Below are 17,669 nucleotides of genomic sequence, written 5' to 3' on the forward strand. Positions count from 1 at the left end.
TTAACCTACTCAAGGTTGGCAGGAATTCTGGTGGACAACAAACTAGTTCTGTGGGTTCCTGGAAGTTCTTCGCACTGACTTGTGGGAAATGTAGTCCCTACCACGTTGACGTCACCAAAAGGCTGGCTGTTCTTATCAAACTTCCGCATTTGATTTTCAAACTTAAGCTTCTCCCCAAAGTTAGGCGGCTGTCCTGTTGAGCCCTGCGTTTGGATCTCTGACATGGAGGTTGGTGCAGGGAACAGCGCCATCTTGCAGATCTGAGGGACTGTGCAGGGCGGCTGGACGGGCGCTGAAGAAGCTTGATTTGAGCTGACCTGGAGATGCTGTGTTGACCTAGGCTGGGCCACTGACCCTGGGCACAGGTTTGAAGGGGGAGAAGGTTGGAAACAACAGGATGGCAAGGGCAGGCTGGGTCTGCTGACTGCCTGTGCCTGAGATGCTGACGGGAGCGCACTCATCTTTACTGGGGAAACGTGCTCTGCCTGTGCTTACATAGCTGTAGTTAGATTCTCGGGACATACAGAACACGTGGACATCTAGTGCCTACTAAACTTTATATCCCGTCCACTACTCCAGTTTGAACTCACAAATCTTCCTAAACTCCCTAATGTCCAGGGACAGAGAGACCTGTGAGGGTGATTGTTTTATGGAATGTTAGTTTCTTTTCCTTTGCAATGAATTGTTGGATTTATGGATGCCTCGAGTTGAAAAGAATTCTGAATGTATAATCCTATACTTGAACCATCACAATACATGGCTACATAGACACAGAGTAATCTTGTAATTGGTATGAACCGGTGTTTGCCCAAATATGGAATTTGCCCTTCTGCTTAAAAATCACTAGACAATAATCCTCTTAATAAGTGTTCTGTCCAAAATTTGGACTCCTTTTCAAATATAAGAGATGACTTGATGTGTGTGTGTTTGTTTTTTTCAGGGTTACTCCACCACAGCCCTCCCCCCATCTCAGGCGATCTTGCTTATATTGTCACTCTTCAGTCAAACCAAGGGTTAGTGAGCCAGAGCCTGGCTCATGGCATTCAAGTCTACTCCCAGAAATCATGGGCTTCAGACCACCTTGTCCTAGCTACTGGGATTTTCAATGAGTTTCTAACCATACCTAGGGTAACAGACATTTCCTCGTTAACTTTGCTAATCTGTAGAAAAAAAAATAACAATATATGAAGTCGGAATCGCATGCTGCCTTATACATCAAAACACGTTCCTTACAATGTAGAGAGAGTACAGCATCGTGCTCATATACAATTTATAGGCACATTATATCCATATATATTTTTAATTAAACAGCTCTATGACAGAAAAGAGAATTTGAGTGTATTCTATGACACATTTCTGTCACTTCTGCTTTTTGGGGAGGAGTCAGGAATCCTGAGAATCAAAATCATCACCTCCTTTATAGCCAACTCAAAGTGAGCCTAGGCTACATGAGACCATAGGTTTTAAAAAGATTCTTAAAACATAGCTTTTCTTTTTCTATGTGGTAATTACTTCTGGTTGGTCTCAGTTCTGAGCACCAGTGCCCTGATAGAAATCCATCCAATTGACATCTTCTAATTATGAAAACTTACAAATGGGCTTTAAGAAGTTCCGTCGAATGTATTTGAAATGTTACATCCAAATTTTCACTAGCATCCTTCTGTTAATGACTAGTGTTGGGGTTAGAAACCTGCTTGCATTTCCTGTGTGGGAAAGGATTCTATCTTTGTCTGGCTTGAGTATTCCTCTGTATTTGCAGGGAATGGTTGTCATCTTTGCATCACCTCTGTTGTTTTCTGTCATTACCCCCCTGGTGGTTTCTTATGATTTTAAATGAATTTTCCCAGAACAGCATTCTGGCTCTACAGATGGAAAATGATAACTGCATCTACTACTGTATTTCACATATGGTATCACCACCATCCAGACAGTAATCTGTGGGGTTCCTTCCTCTTCCTCTTCCTCAGGGAGGAGTCCAGTCTCCTATGCTGTGCAGTCCTGCCCTTTTTCTTGCAGGCTCTTTTCATTTCCTCCTAATGTTACTGCGACTGATGATCAGACTGACTGTGTTGGTGTTTTGTGGAGCCCATAGCCACTCCTGATCCTACAATACTTCCCCCTACTCTTCAATGAGTGTCCCTGAGCTCCTTCTAATATTTGGCTGTAGTTCTCTGCATCTGTTTCTGTCAGATGCTGGTAGATACCATTCTCCTGTCTGCAAGACTAAACAGAGTATTATTAATGGTGTTAGGCATTGGTTCTTGCCCAGAAAAGGGGTTGCAAATTGGGGGTAGTCAGGGGTTGGTCATTTCCTGTCTCTTCTCTGTCTTTCTCCCTGTACTATTTGTAGGTATGACAAATTTTGTGTCTAAGGTTTTGTCCACAGGTTGGTGTCCTTATCTTTTCAATTGGAACCCTACCTGACTACAGGGGAAAGCCACTTTACTTTCCAAATTCCCCACTGCTAGGAACTCAGCCTGGGTCACCCTCATAGACTCCATGGAGCCTCTTGCATCCCTGATCTCAGACTTTTTCCAAAGATCCCCCTTCCCATGCCCACCATCTAATTCCATTCACTGTTCTGGTCCTCTCTCCTAGAATCTCCCTATCGCCTTCCCTACCCACGTCCATCTGTCCATCCACATCTGACTATTTTATTTCCACTTCTGAGTGAGATCCAAGCATTGTCCCTTAAACATTCCTTGTTACTTAGCTTCTTTGGATCTGTATATTACAGCATGTGTATCCTTTACTTTATGGCTAATATCCACTTCTAATATGCATACCCATTTGGGTCTGGGTTACATTTCTAGTTCCATCCATTTGCTTGCAAATTTGATGATGTCCTTGTTTTGCTGATTCCTTGTGAGATATCTGGATTGTTTGCCGTTTATACCTATTGTGAGTAAAGCTGCTATGAACACTGTTGAGCAAGGGTCCTTGTGGTATGCAGGAAGATCTTTGGGTATATGCCCAGCAATGGTATAGCTAGGTCTTGAGGTAGAACTATTTCCAGTTACCTGAGATACTGCCAAACTGATTTCTATAGTGGTTGTACAAGTTGGCACTCCCACCAGCAATGGAGCAGTGTTCTTGATCCACGTCCTTGCCAGCATGTGCTGTTACTTAAATTTTTGACCTTAGCTATTCTGATGGATGAAAAGTAGAATCTCAGAGTCACTTTGATTTGCATTTACCTAATGACTAAATATGTTGAACCTTTTAAAAGTGTTACCTAGCCATTCCTCTAGTTCTCCTGTTACCTAGAAATTCCTCTGTTGAGAATTCTCTGCCTAGCTGAGTACCCCATTTTTTAAATGGGTAACTCAGTTTGTTGATGTCTAACTTCCTGAGTTCTTTGTTTATTTTGGATATCAGCTCTCTGTGGGATTGGCAAATACTTTTTCCTATTCTGTAGGCTCATGTTTTATCCTGTTGACAGTGTTCTTTGCCTTTTAGAAGCTTTGCAGTTTCATAAGGCACCATTTATTAATTGTTGATCTTAGTGCCTGAGCTATTGGTGTTCAGGAAGTTATCTCCTATACGAATGTATTCAAGGGTACTCCACATTTTCATTTCTAATAGATATAGTGTATATGTTTTATGTTGAGGTCATGAGTTTTGTGCAGGGTGGTAAATATGTAACTTTTTAAATTCTTCTACATGCAAATATCCAGTTAGACCATTTCTTTCTTTTTTCCAGTGTATGGTTTGGGATTCTTGTCAAAAATGAAATGTTCATAGGTGTGTAGGTTTATTTCTGGCTCTTTTTTATTCCACCGATCAACATGTCTGTTTCTACACCAATAGCATACAGTTTTTATTACTGTTGCTCTATAGTATATTAAGAAATCAGGGATGGTGATGTGTCTAGAAGTTTTTTTTTATTGTTCAAGTTTGTTTTAGCTATCTAGGGATTTTTGTTTTGTCATATGAAGTTGAGAATGGTTCCTTCAAGATCTATAAAGAATTGTGTTGGAATTTTGATGGGAAGTACATTGAATCTGTAGATTGCTTTTGATAAGGTGGCCATTTTTTACTATGTTAATCCTATTTATACATGAGTTTGGGAGATCTTTTTATCTTTTGATATCTTCTTCATATTCTTTCTTCTTCTTCTTCTTCTTCTTCTTCTTCTTCTTCTTCTTCTTCTTCTTCTTCTTCTTCCTTCTTCTTCTTTCTTCTTCTTCTTTTCTTCTTCTTCTTCTTCTTCTTCTTCTTCTTCTTCTTCTTCTTCTTCTTCTTCTTCTTCTTCTTCTTCTTCTTCTTCTTCTTCCTTCTTCCTTCTTCTTCTTCTTCTTCTTCTTCTTCTTCTTCTTCTTCTTCTTCTTCTTCCTTCTTCTTCCTTCTTCTTCCTTCTTCTTCTTCTTCCTTCTTCTTTTTCCTTCTTCTTCTTCTTCTTCTTCTTCTTCTTCTTCTTCTTCTTCTTCTTCTTCTTCTTCTTCTTCTTCTTCTTCTTCCTTCTTCCTTCTTCTTCTTCCCTCTTCTTCTTCTTCCTTCTTCTTTTTCCTTCTTCTTCTTCTTCTTCTTCTTCTTCTTCTTCTTCTTCTTCTTCTTCTTCTTCTTCTTCTTCCTCCTCCTCCTCCTCCTCCTCCTCCTCCTCATTCCTCCTCCTCCTCCTCCTCCTCCTCCTCCTCCTCCTCCTCCTCCTCCTCCTCCTCCTCCTCCTCCTCCTCCTCCTCCTCCTCCTCCTCCTCCTCCTCCTTCTTCTTCTTCTTCTTCTTCTTCTTCTTCTTCTTCTTCTTCTTCTTCTAAGACAGGGTTTCTCTGTATAGCTCTGGCTATCCTGGAACTCACTTTGTAGACCAGGCTGACCTTGAACTCAGAAATCCGCCTGCCTCTGCCTCCCGAGTGCTGGGATTAAAGGCGTGAGTCACCACTGCCCAGCATATTTTTTCTTTAGAGATGTGAAATTCTTGTTATACAGGTCTTTCACTTGCTTGGTTACAGTTATACCGAGATGTTTTGTATTATTTGTGGATATTATTAAGGTGGTTATTTCCCTGGGAAATAGTCCCAGTTTCCCATTTCTTCCTCATTTTGTATAAAAGACGTCTACTGACTTTTTAATCTGTTTTGAATCTAGTCCGTGTGCTGAAGGTGTTTTTCAGCTGTTGGAGTTCTCTGGTAGAGTTTTTGTGGTCACTTATGTATACTACCATAAAATCGCAAATAGCCATCCTTTGACTTTTTCTTTTCCGAATTATATACCTTTGATCTCCTTTAGTTGTCTTACTGCTCTGGCTAGAACTTCGAATGCTCTATTGAAGAGGTATGGAGGGAGTGGACAGCCCTGTTCCAGATTTTAGTGGGGTTGCTTTAATCTTCTTTCCATTTATATGATGTTGTCTATTGCTTACTGTATATTGCTTTTATTATGTTTACATATGTGCCCTGTATCCCTGATTTCTCCAAGACTTTTAACATGAAGGTGTTTTGGGTTATTTCCAAATATTTTTTCAATCTAAGCAGATTATTATGTCATTTTTAGTTTTCTCAGTTTATTTATATGTTGTGTTAAGTTGATGGGTTTACTTGATCATGATGGGTGCTCTTTTTGATGTGTTCCTGCATTTGGTTTGTGAGTATTTTAGTGAGCACTTTTGCATCAATGTCCATAAGGAGAAGTCACCTGAAATTCTTTCTTTGTAGAGTCTTCCTCTCGTTTGGTATCATGGTGATCACTGCTCGGTTTGCCCAGAGTGACTGCAAGTTGGTAGGGAGCTGGGGTAAGAGCTCCAAGGTTCCTCTTAAAAATCCATATATATCCATCTAACTACAGAATTTATTTATTTAGCTGGAAAACATTTTATTACACTTTCAATCTCCCCATTTGTTTGAATCCATTTAGGTTGTAATTTCTCCCTCATTAATGTTTTTGGTTTTTTTTGGATTTTCAAGACAGGGTTTCTCTATATAGCCCCGCTGTCCTGGAACTCACTTTGTAGACCAGGCTAGCCTCGAACTCAGAAATCCACCTGCCTCTGCCTTCCGAGTGCTGGGATTAAAGGCGTGCACCACCATGCCCGGCTCATTAATGTTTTTTATTTATGTGTAACACATACATAGGATTGAAAAGGAAATCATAAGAAAGCTAAATCTCCGGGACCTGTTGAAGGCAGTCCAGCAGGTGAAGATTACAGCTCTAATTACATGAAACTATGAGAAAGACCACAGAGAAATGATTGGATGATACATTGAAGAAATTTGGGAAAAACAAGAACAAACGTAATTCTAATCCTGTCAACGGCCAATAATTTTAAAAAGAATGAGAAGAAAAATAATTGAAATTAATTCAGAGAAAAAGAATCAAATGATTAACAAACTTACATCAGGTTCATTAAGAAGATAAATAAGTTTGAGGGACACTTGATCCAGCTAATCAACAGAAACAGGACCCAAATGATTAGATTCAGAAATGAAATGGCAGATATTACAATAGATACCAAAATATTCAGACTATTATAAGGGAATATTTTGAAAACCTGTCCTGTTTAATTGGAAAATCTAAGACACATCACTCAAATCTCCTTCTTGTAGACAACATAAAGTTGGATTCGTTTTTTGATCCATTATCCAGGTCTGTGTCTTTTGAATGGAGGACTGTGCACATCACTTGTTCTGGTATGTGAGTGTTCACTGTCAGTATATTCCTCATTTTCAGAGCTGTTTGTGTCCTCAATGGCCCTTTGTGGTTCTGTCATTTTTGGCTTCCGATTCCTTTCCACGGTGTCTTGGCTATGCTCATCTCTCTCTTCAGCCTACAAGAGTTTATTTGTGTATTTTTTTATGTTTGGGTTGTAAAATATGATTTTTTAAAAAAATACTCTTTACTTTGTGGTTGGCTTTTGCATATCTTTCAACTACTGCAGATAGTAGTGCAGTGTGCAGTATCTTAAGTTGGATGTCATTGTCTTTTAGGAGTTGGAATGATTACTCCAGGCTCTTCTGGCTTTCAAAGTTCCATCCATGAATTGGCTGCTCTCCTAATAAGTATATTCTTTCCCTTGCACATTTCATATGCCACATTTAATTTTCCAATCTTGTCCAATTGGTGCTATGTGTGATTTTTATATGCTTATGGGTGCCCCTGTCCGTAGTTTAGGGAAGCTTTATTTTATGTTCTTTTTGAAGATGATATTTATGGCATTGCCTGGGCATTTTTCTCCCTCATGTATGCCTGTAATTTGAAGGTTTGGTCTTTTCGCAGTGCCTATCATTTCTTGTATGTTTCCTTCCCACAGATGTATTTTCTTCACTTACTTTGTAGACTTACCTTGTTTTATCTATATCATCTGGTTTAATCATAAGTCCTTAGGTGCTACCTTCAGATTTCTTCTAGTGTAAGTTTTGTTATTTTCAGTTTCTTTCTAGATTACTGGGATGCATTTTTGGATCATTGCTGCTACACTCCTGTTCAGTGTTTCTCTTTATTGAATTCCAGATTCAAGCCCTGGATTGTGTTGTCATTTCCAACATCCTGACATTTCTGGTTTCTTGAGCATCACAGAAGCATGTATTATCCTTATCATAATCGACTTTAATGGCACTAAGATGTTTCTTCATGCCTTTTTGAAATGTTTGTAGTCTTTGATGAAGGTTATGAGTATACTTCTAAAGTCTGTATCTTAGTGCTCATCTAAGCAATGTGTAATGGCAAATATTTCTATCATGCAGGGTATTCAGGAGAAATGCCAGCATGATCTTTTATATTGTCTAGTTTTTCTATGAGAATCAGTCATGAGATTTTTAGGAAATAATGCAGGCATGTCCTGGCAGTCATCCCTTCTGCATCAAAAGTAAATGTTGTTTTATTAGGTTTGTGTGTCTGAATTCATAATGGCTTCTCTTATTCTTTTCAGTTATAAAATAGCTCTATATTCTTTTAACACAAACACATTGTTTTTCTCTATATTCCCCTTTTCTGTGATTTTGAGGTCATCATAATGTGGTTTGATATGAACTTCTTTCATTTGAATGAACTTTAATTAAATCATAAAAGTAAAGTAATCAGGGTCTTGTGGTACACATGTTTAATTTTGGATACTATTCAATGGCGTTTAAGGATGCAGTATGGGGTCATTTTTGACCTTATGGATGATGTTCAATTTGTGAGCACAGTCCAAAGAGAAGAAAGACAAGAAAAAGGCTGGGAACAACAGATGGACTGTTGATGAGTACACACAAAGAGGGGCACCAGCTCACCTGGAAGTATGAGATGGGGGTTGTGTGAAGAGAGAAACCTGACTTGGACCTTTTAGAGCAACAGGTGAGGGGCTTGGGAATGAGGAAGTTGATGCAGCTCTAGGAGCCCCCTGCAGGTCTGCAGTCTCTCCTTCCTGGTGATGTCTGCTTAGGCAGGAAAGATTATCTTGAGAGACAGGAGGTTCCCAAAAACATCCCTCCCTGGGATATAGCAGACAAGGTTAAGGAGGTCAGCTATATTCATATAGGAATCCTGTTTTTACAAGTAAGACTCTTATCAGATGGGACAAGACATCATTATTTCAAGCATAACAACATAAGTGTGACATATTGTGCTACTAAGCTTCTTGTGCACTAAAACTAACTTTTTATCAGAAACATTTCTGGGTGAGATCACTAGAACTACTCACTCTGCTTGGTGGTAAAGTTAGACTGTTCTAAGATCACGGGTGACTTTACCAACTTATCTGCTCTTTCAAGAAACAAATGTCTGAAGAGTTAAACTGTCTACTTTGGAAAACAGTTTGATTAAGGAGAGTCTTCAGGAGATAAAGGTGAACTTTGTGCCTCATTCCCCAGCCCTAATGTGTTCCTTTAAATGGTTGCAGCCTTCTTCCCCCACTGTTTTTAGACTCCTGTCTCTTCTGTCTTTTGGATCTTTATACTACCTCAGATATCTAACAAAGTCAGTAAGCTGTTTAATCTAAAGGATTGTAAATTAAGTGAGAGATGCAATTTTCATCCTATTGTTCAGTAATCTCAGGAAGAGGAAACCTGGAGGAATATTGATCAGTGGATATTCTTCTTAATTTAGGTAGGATGAAGGAATGCTAAGGTCCTGATGCTTTCCTGAATACAAGGGATTTAAGATCTCAAATGGCAAAGTGTGGAATGGATGGACCAGGGATGGGAACTAAGGAAAAAGGCTTAAAGAAGACAAAAGCAATAGCTGGGAACAGGATATCTTGTATAAGCTGTTGACACAAAGGCAAGCAAGTTTATTTAAAAGCACAGCATGCAATATTGTATTGGTAGATGAAAATTGGCCTAGTTCACCAGAGGCCTAAATCATACAATGTGGGCAACGAGAGCACTGGATACCTCAGAAACAGCAGCCTTAGGCAGATATCCCCAGTTGCAAGAGAAGTGTGGGATCCCCTTTAACTGCATCAATGACTCCTTCATGGCACTGTATCCTCTGTCAGATTTCTGGAGAAGTCCACTGCTGGATGAGGAGAGCGCACTAAAGTTCCCATTGTCCTTTCATGGGGCCTCTGAAAGTGTTGATTTGGTATAAGTTGCCACAGTGGCTGAACTACTAAATTTGCTTTTTTTTTTTTTAATTTTTATTAGATATTTTCTTTATTTACTTTCTGTAAGGAGCCGCCCTCATATTGGCCATTACAAGATGGCGCTGATGGCACTGGCACCTGTGTAAACAAACCATCTGCACATGCGCTGGGGTAGTTTCCCACCCCATGTGCTCTGCCTTTCCCGTGACGACAACTCCGGCCGATGGGCTGCAGCCAATCAGGGAGCGACACGTCCGAGGCGGAGGACAGTCCTCCATAAAAGGGACGGGTTTTCGCCATTCAGGGGATCTCTCTATCTCTCTCTCTCTGGCGCTCTCTTCTCCACTGGCTCCTGAAGGGGTAAGCAATAAAGCTTGTGCCGCAGAAGATTCCGGTTGCCCTGAGTGTGTTCTTACCAGGGGGACACAAAAGCTCGCAATAACTTTCAAATATTATCCACTTTCCTCATTTCCCCTATCCCAGCCTCCCTCCCCCTGCTCACTAACTCACCCACTAGTGCTTCCCTGTCCTGGCATTTCCCTACACTGGGGCATCGATCCATCACAGAACCTAGCACCTCTCCTCTCACTGATGTCCCACAAGGCCATCCTTTGCTACATATGTGGCTAGAGCCCTGAGTCCCTCCATGTGTACTCTGGTTGGTGGTTTAGTCCCTGGGAGCTCTGGGGGTACTGGTTGGTTCATATTGTTGTTCCTCCTATTGGGATGCAAACCCTTTCAGCTCCTTGGGTCCTATCTTTAACTCCTCCATCGGGGACCCTCTGCTCAGTTCAATGGATGGTTGTGAGCATCCACTTCTGTGTTTGTCAGGAGTGCTTGCTGACAGGAGCCTGATACAGCTTTCTTCTGAGTGGCTCTGCTAGTGCCTGATAAATTTTCTAATTATAGTGTTGTTAATATAATTTGATTCCATTTGTCTACAAAATAATTTATTGTTCTACCCATTGGCTGCTCAAACTCTGGACCCATAGTACAGTATGATTTGCATCTCTCTGCACATGCTCAAGAATCCAGCCCTTCGCAAGTACATCGTACAATATATGTGGATCTTCATTGTAATTGACATTTGTGATTGTGCATATTTGGGTTGAGAACTTTCACAATTGCCATGGCTCTCTACCATGATGAATATACATAACGTGTGCTGTATTACAATACAATGATAGGACACTAAAGCTCCATTTTTTTCCCAAGATTTAATTATATCTTTATTTTTTTATTGTGCTAGCATAAGTATTGTGCACTTGAAATTATCTACAGTTATGTAAGTATAGGAAATGTTAATTTTGGAAATACTCTGTAAGATGCCAGCCTGGAGAGCATTTTCCTAGTGACTGATGTAGCATGATACATACTGATATGCAAGGTGGAACTCTGAGCTGCTAGCCCTGGATTCTATAAAGAAGCAGGCTGAGCAAGCCATTTATAGGAAGCCTATGAGATGAACCCCTCCATTATCTCTAAATCATTTCCTGCCTCCAGGTCCCTGTCCTGCTTAATTCCCTGTCCTGATCTCCTTCAACAATGAATTGTGCTGTGCTGTGCTGTGCTGTGCTGTGCTATGCTGTGCTCTGGAAGTGTAAGCCTAATAAACCCTCTCGTCGACAATCTGATTTTTGTTCATGGAGTTTCATGGCAGGAATAGAAGCTCTACCAAAGGCATTTATGCATTGGTATTTTCTTACCTTTCATGTCTAAGAGATTACCTGATCCTCTTTACCTGGAGTTATAGACAGTTGGGAGCAGCCATGTGGCATCTAGGAATCAAACCCCATGTCCTTTGTAAGAATAGCCAGTGCTCTTGACTACTGGGCCATCGGTCTCACCCCAACACACTGGTTTTAGTTTCCCTTGTCCTCCATTTTATGGTTCTTACATGCATTACACCATAGGAGTTTTAGGGATCTTCTGTGATCCACTTCCCTTAGAGATGCGCCTTGTGTTGCAAACATAACCATATCAAGAGTATTTTCCTATTCTTCCTTACCTATATCAGAACTGCTTCAGCTGTCCTCTCACTTAGGCTCACCTTTTGATTTATATGCATAAGCACATGATGCCTCTTTGTATTTGTTATTATTAATGGTTAGAATTAGCATCATGTGTAAGTTCATTGGGGTTATATCTATCCCATATAGTTTCCAAATGAATGGGGCATTATTACTCTTAATCTATTTTTTCTAAAGCTAGACTGGCTCCCTAAATTCTTGATGTTTGAGTCTTTCCCAAATTATCTCTGTTCCATCAGTATGTATGAGATGGGTTTGGGGGCATTTCCCTTGGGCATTGCTGCTGATCTATTATGACTATTGGAGACCTGTCCTCACATCTTTCCTTCCCTTCCTAGTTCCTTTCTCCTTGTGTGGATCTTACTTGCAACCCCCAGTCCATTCATCGAACCCTGCTTACCTCTATCCTCCCCCATCATTGTCTGCTGCTAGTTTTATTTCACCAATATTTTAAACTGGGGAGCCAGTTTTATACCAAAATTGCTGGTGAAGTCATGGGAATTGACTTGTCTTGGGGCAGCCAGACATTGGGTACAGAATTTAGCATTTAATTACATGGCAGGACCATACCAACCCCAAACAATAATGTCTGATATTTACTCTTTCTACATTTTTTTTCAGGATATGCTGTCATTCTGGGATGTGGCTATGTATTTCTCTGCAGAGGAGTGGGAATACCTGGGTCCTGCTCAGTGGAAAATGTACAGGGATGTGATTTTGGAGAATTACAGCAACCTTGTGTTCCTGGGTGAGGATCACTTCCATGATGAATTTTTATTTAATTGTAAGCATGAAACTTGCTCCCTTTCTACAGTATCTCATGCAAGCTTCTATGTCAATCAGTGACATAGGGCTACTTTTAAGGAAATTTTAAATTATTCATATAGCTTTGAACTACTTCTCCTTGTGTTCATACCACCCTGCTAAATATATCGTTTGTCTTAGAATATAAGTGGTACACATTAGAGAGAACGTCACACACTTCTATTGTAAAAATTCTCCTTGTAACTGAGGGGTTTGAAGCATAGAACCCACAAATCCCAAGTTCCTCCTCAGCATTCTGACATGCCCATCAGAAAACACATAAGAACTAGCCTTCTGTATTCTGTTACAGTATCTTCTCATTCCTTATACACACAGCCCTGGAGGGACATTTTCTTTCCCACCTGACCACAATAACAATGTTGCTCCATTTTTTTCCACAAATAGGTCTTGCTTCCACTAAGCCATATCTGGTCACATTTCTGGAGCAAAGACAAGAGCTTTCAGATGTGAAGAGACCAGCGGCCACCACTAAGTACTCAGGTATGCGAGAAGGAGGGTGTCAGAGAACAGAGTGGGAAACTCTAAGAGCTAACATAAATCCACTGAAACACCATGTTCTGGTATAAATCATCTACTTTTAAAATTTAATATATATATATATATATATATGTATATATACATATATATATTTTTAAATTTAATATATATGTATTTATACATATATATTTTTTAACTGGTTCACTTTACATCCTGCTCATTGTCCCCCTTGTGGTTACCCCCTCCAACAATCCTTCCCCCATCTACCATCCCAGTTTCTTCTGAGCAGGTGCACACTGCCTGTGTATTCCCCCATCCTGCTACTTCAAGACTCTTCAAGGCTAGGCTCTTCCTCTCCCACTAAGGCCAGACAAGGCAGCCCAGCTTGCATTATATATCCCACATACGGGCAACAACTTTTGGGATATCCAACTTTCAAGTTGTTCAGGACCCACATGAAGATCACACTGCACTTTGGGTACATATGAGCAGGGAGGCCTTCGTCCAGCCCATGTATGTGCTTGGTTTGTTGGTTCACACTCAGAGCTCCAAGGATCTACAGTAGTTGGCTTCATTGGTCTTCCTGTGGAGTTTCTATCCCATATGGGTCCTGCAATCTTTCCTCCTCTTCTTCCGCAGGGATCCTGAACCTCCATCCACTGTTTGGCTCCGGGTGTCTATATCTGTTAGCGGCTAGGTGGGGCCTATTGGAAGACTATATGCTCATTTGCTTTTCAAAATCTAATTTTCTGTCTTTTTTTCTCAAAGGGAGACATATTCTAACATTTAGAATACTTTGATTCTCATTATATTTGTTTTCCTCTCCTATGGGATTAACCTGTGTTTCCCATGACAGCCAAAGCTCTGCCATTGCTATGTAATCTTTAACTTGGGTGTTTTTTTTTTTTTAAATAAAATATATGTACAGTTGTTTTAAAAGTGATGAGTTTTCTCTATCTTGGCTAACTCGGAAATTAATGAAACAGAGGCTATAAGATTTATTTGATATGCTTTACAATATAATTACTGGGACATTAATTATTGAGTCTAATTCTCTAAGGTAATCTGGTTAGATCCCAGGCAAAGTCCCCATGATACTTGCATTTTACCATGGGCCTGGCTTTCTGAGCTTCAGGGGACTTTCCATGATATCTGTTTGGACTCCTTCCTTATAGTGAACCCCCCTCTCTGTTCTTCCCTGGGATAGCAGAAGTCCAGCATATTCTCTCTTCAGCACAGCCATTGGCTGATCAGCTTTTATTAACAAGTTAGAGCATAAATGGGGAACAATGTCTACACAAACCTAAGATGGGAGATTTTAAGAAGGAGCACTACAATGCTATGTCTGGATGGCACAAACATATGGGGACAGAGAAATCAAGCATTTGAATAAAACATGGATAATCTTTACCAAATGCACAAAACCATTATGCCTAAAGATGTGCATAAAACTTTTTTGAATCTTTATTTAATGTGATTAAGGCAAGTCTTCTTCAGTCACCTTTCAAAACAGCCAAAACAAAACTCTATACTTAGACTATAGTTACAATATTATACACATATAATATATAATATATAAATATTTATTCAGGTGTTTTCCAAATTAGACTAATTTATACTTTATTTTAACTAGCCATGAAATTTCTGTATTTGTTTAAGGGGCTGACTTCCATTTCCCTATTCAAATTATGGGTTTTCTTAGTGAATATTATGCTTTTGTATATGTTTGCTTTTGTTTTCTATTCTATTCCTTCCCTCTTCTATGTTGTCATAGTCTTCTTACTTCAAGGAAGGCTATATAGTTTTTACTTATTCTGTGTTTTAAATTATGTTTCACAGAATACAGGTACAGAAAATTGGATGTAGCTTATGATTTGTACAAATAAATGCAAATGAGTAAATGTTGGTTTTTAAAAAACAATTTGTATAGATATACAGATTTTTTTGCTCTTTTTTCATTAATTTCTCAATTCTTACTCACCAGGGGGGAAAAGCTATACATGCAAAGAATGTGACAAAGTCTTTGAGGCGAAAAAAGGATTTCAAAATCATCAGATAATTCATTTAGGAGTGAAGTCCTGCAAGTGTGAAGAGTGTGGCAAGTCCTTCCATTTTTCATCACTACTTTCTGAACACAAAAGGATTCATACAGGAGAAAAACCCTACAAGTGTGAAATACATAGCAAGGCCTTCCATGTTCCATCAAAACTTTTTCAACACAATATAATTCACACAGGAGAAAAACCCTACAACTGTGAAGTATGTGGCAAGGCCTTCTGCACGTCATTATTCCTTTCTAAACACAAGATAATTCATATGGGAAAGAATCCTTGCAAGTGTGAAGTATGTGGCAAGGCCTTCGAATATCCATCAAGGCTTTCAAAACATAAGAAAATTCATACAGGAGAGAAACCATACAAGTGTAAAGTATGTGGAAAGGCCTACCGCTCTCCATCATCACTTTGTGAACACAAGAGAACTCATACAGGAGGGAAACCCTACAACTGTGAAGTATGTGGCAAGGCCTTCCATTATCCGTCGTTACTTTCAAAACACAAGATAATTCATACAGAAGAAAAACCCTACAAGTGTAAAGTATGTGGTAAGGCCTTCCATTATCTGTCAAGACTTTCCAACCATAAGACAATTCATACAGGAGAGAAACCGTACAAGTGTGAAGTGTGTGGGAAGGCCTTTCATGTTCCATCATCACTTTCTGAACACAAGAGAACTCACACAGGAAAGAAACCTTACAAATGTGAAGAATGTGGCAAGAAGTTTCGTTGTCCATCATTATTTTCTAACCACAAGAGAATACATACAGGTGAAAAACCCTATAGTTGTGAAGTATGTGGCAAGGCCTTCCATACTACAACTTTATGTTCTATACACAAGAGAATTCACACAGGAGAGAAACCTTACAAGTGTGAAGTATGTGGCAAGGCCTTCCATTATTCATCAAGACTTTCCAACCATAAGAAAATTCATGCCGGAGAGAAACCATACAAATGTGAAGTATGCGGCAAGGCCTTCCATTATCCATCCATACTTTCTAAACACAAGACAATCCATACAGAAGACAATCCCTACAAGTGTGAAGTATGTGGCAAAGCATTTGATTATCCATCAAGACTTTCCAACCATAAGAAAGTTCATACAAAAGAGAAACCATACCAGTGTGACATATGTGGCAAGGCCTTCCATTATGCATCATTACTTTCTAAACACAAGATGATTCATATTGGAGAAAAGCCCTATAAGTGTGAAGTGTGTGACAAGGCCTTTCATTACCCATCAAGACTTTCCAACCATAAGAAAATTCATACAGGAGAGAAACCATACAAGTGTGAAATATGTGGAAATGTCTTCCGTTTTCCATCATCCCTTTCTGAACATAAGATAATTCACACTGGAGACAAACCTTACAAGTGCCAAGTATGTGGCAAGGCCTTCCATTATCCATCATTACTTTCTAAACACAAGATCATTCATACAGGAGAGAATCCCTACAAGTGTGAAGTATGTGGCAAGTTCTTTAATTATCCATCAAGACTTTACAAACATAAGAAAATTCATACACGAGAGAAGTCCTACAAATATAAAGAATGTGGCCTAGCTTTCTATTGTCCATAAGTACTTTCTGAAAAGAAGACAATCCATACAGGTGAAAAACCCTGAACTTGGGATGTATCAGTCAAGTCCTTTAGAACTTTCCAGATTCTTTCTCCTCATTTGATAACTCATTCTGGAGAGAAACTATAGAAAAGTGAGGAATGTGGAAAAGGCTCCTTTATAAAGTCATACCTATATCTAGACAAATTACCTCATAATTTAGGGAATATTTACAAATGAAAAGAATATGTCAAGATGCTCCACAAATTTAAGGATCATCAAAGAATTCATTCTGGAAAGAAACCATACAAATGTAAAAAAAAAAAATGTGGCAAATACTTTTGAAATCCATTGCATGGTTTGAACACAGGATAACTCCTATTGGAGATAAACCCTATGCATGTGAAGAATGAGACAAACACTATTTTTACCAGTCTTCTATCTCTTAAGCCACATCAAAGAATTCATCTATGAGAGAAACCACACAAGTGTGAAGAATGTACTAAGGTCTTTGTCCTTACTAAAAACTTGGGGAAACCCTCTTAATTAATACTAGAGTGAAATGTCACAAATGTGGAAAATATTGCACATCCTTTAATAAGCTTTCTTATATTTCTTAATAGTAGGTAATTCAAACTGGAGTGAAATAGTACAAATGTTAAAATGTTCATATACTTTTAATACTTCTTCAACCCCAAAAAGTTATCAAAAGCTTCATGATGAATAGAAGCCCTAGTAAGTTTGAGGAATATGGTAAAGGCTTTGCAATCATTCATACAATCATGCCCAAAGTGGAGCTGTCAGGCTGTGTGGTTGTCCTTCTCGATTTGGGTTTGATCCTTCCTCGCTGTCTTTTTCTTTCTTCTGTTATAGAATTGAAACCCTTGTTCTATACCAGTATGTAGAATAGTAGTCACTAGTTTTTATGTTGTAGCAGCTCACAATTAAGAGATTGCCTTGAGTCTCACATGATACATGGACTGTGTTCTTTCATAGTGTTGTAATTGTTAAATCCTTTTTGGACATTTCAAGTTGGAGCCTATTTTACTTTGGAGGTGGGGGTAAGGTTGGGGAAAGGGAAGGGATGTTATGATTTAAAGCTTTTTGGATAGAGCTACCATGTTGACTTTGGGAACAAACTGAATTGCCAACAAGACCCACACCCATGTTAGTATTCCTAGTACCCTCAAAATAGAATGAGGTAATTATCTCTGAAGTTTGCCCTCTG

At 39.3% G+C, this 17,669-nt stretch overlaps 1 protein-coding gene across 1 annotated transcript; it reads left to right on the top strand.

Moving 5' to 3' along the window:
• The first annotated feature begins 116 nt into the window (after positions 1 to 116).
• Positions 117 to 16,462, top strand: LOC115029105 (uncharacterized). The gene is made up of 4 exons (XM_029468585.2): positions 117 to 228; positions 12,149 to 12,275; positions 12,737 to 12,832; positions 14,814 to 16,462. The coding sequence occupies exons 1-4, from the start codon at positions 223 to 225 to the stop codon at positions 16,460 to 16,462; spliced, it is 1,878 nt and encodes a 625-aa protein (XP_029324445.1). The 5' UTR covers positions 117 to 222.
• The last annotated feature ends 1,207 nt before the right edge of the window (positions 16,463 to 17,669 follow it).

The sequence above is a fragment of the Mus caroli genome, unplaced genomic scaffold (assembly GCF_978045245.1).
Source record: "Mus caroli unplaced genomic scaffold, Mus_caroli_1 scaffold_15, whole genome shotgun sequence".
In the NCBI taxonomy this organism is placed as follows: domain Eukaryota; kingdom Metazoa; phylum Chordata; class Mammalia; order Rodentia; family Muridae; genus Mus; species Mus caroli.

Excerpts from the sequence above, each read along its gene's own strand:
- LOC115029105 (XM_029468585.2), top strand. Across the intron at positions 12,276-12,736 it reads CAGCAACCTTGTGTTCCTGG|GTCTTGCTTCCACTAAGCCA; the intron begins GTGAGGATCACT and ends TTCCACAAATAG. Across the intron at positions 12,833-14,813 it reads GGCCACCACTAAGTACTCAG|GGGGGAAAAGCTATACATGC; the intron begins GTATGCGAGAAG and ends CTTACTCACCAG.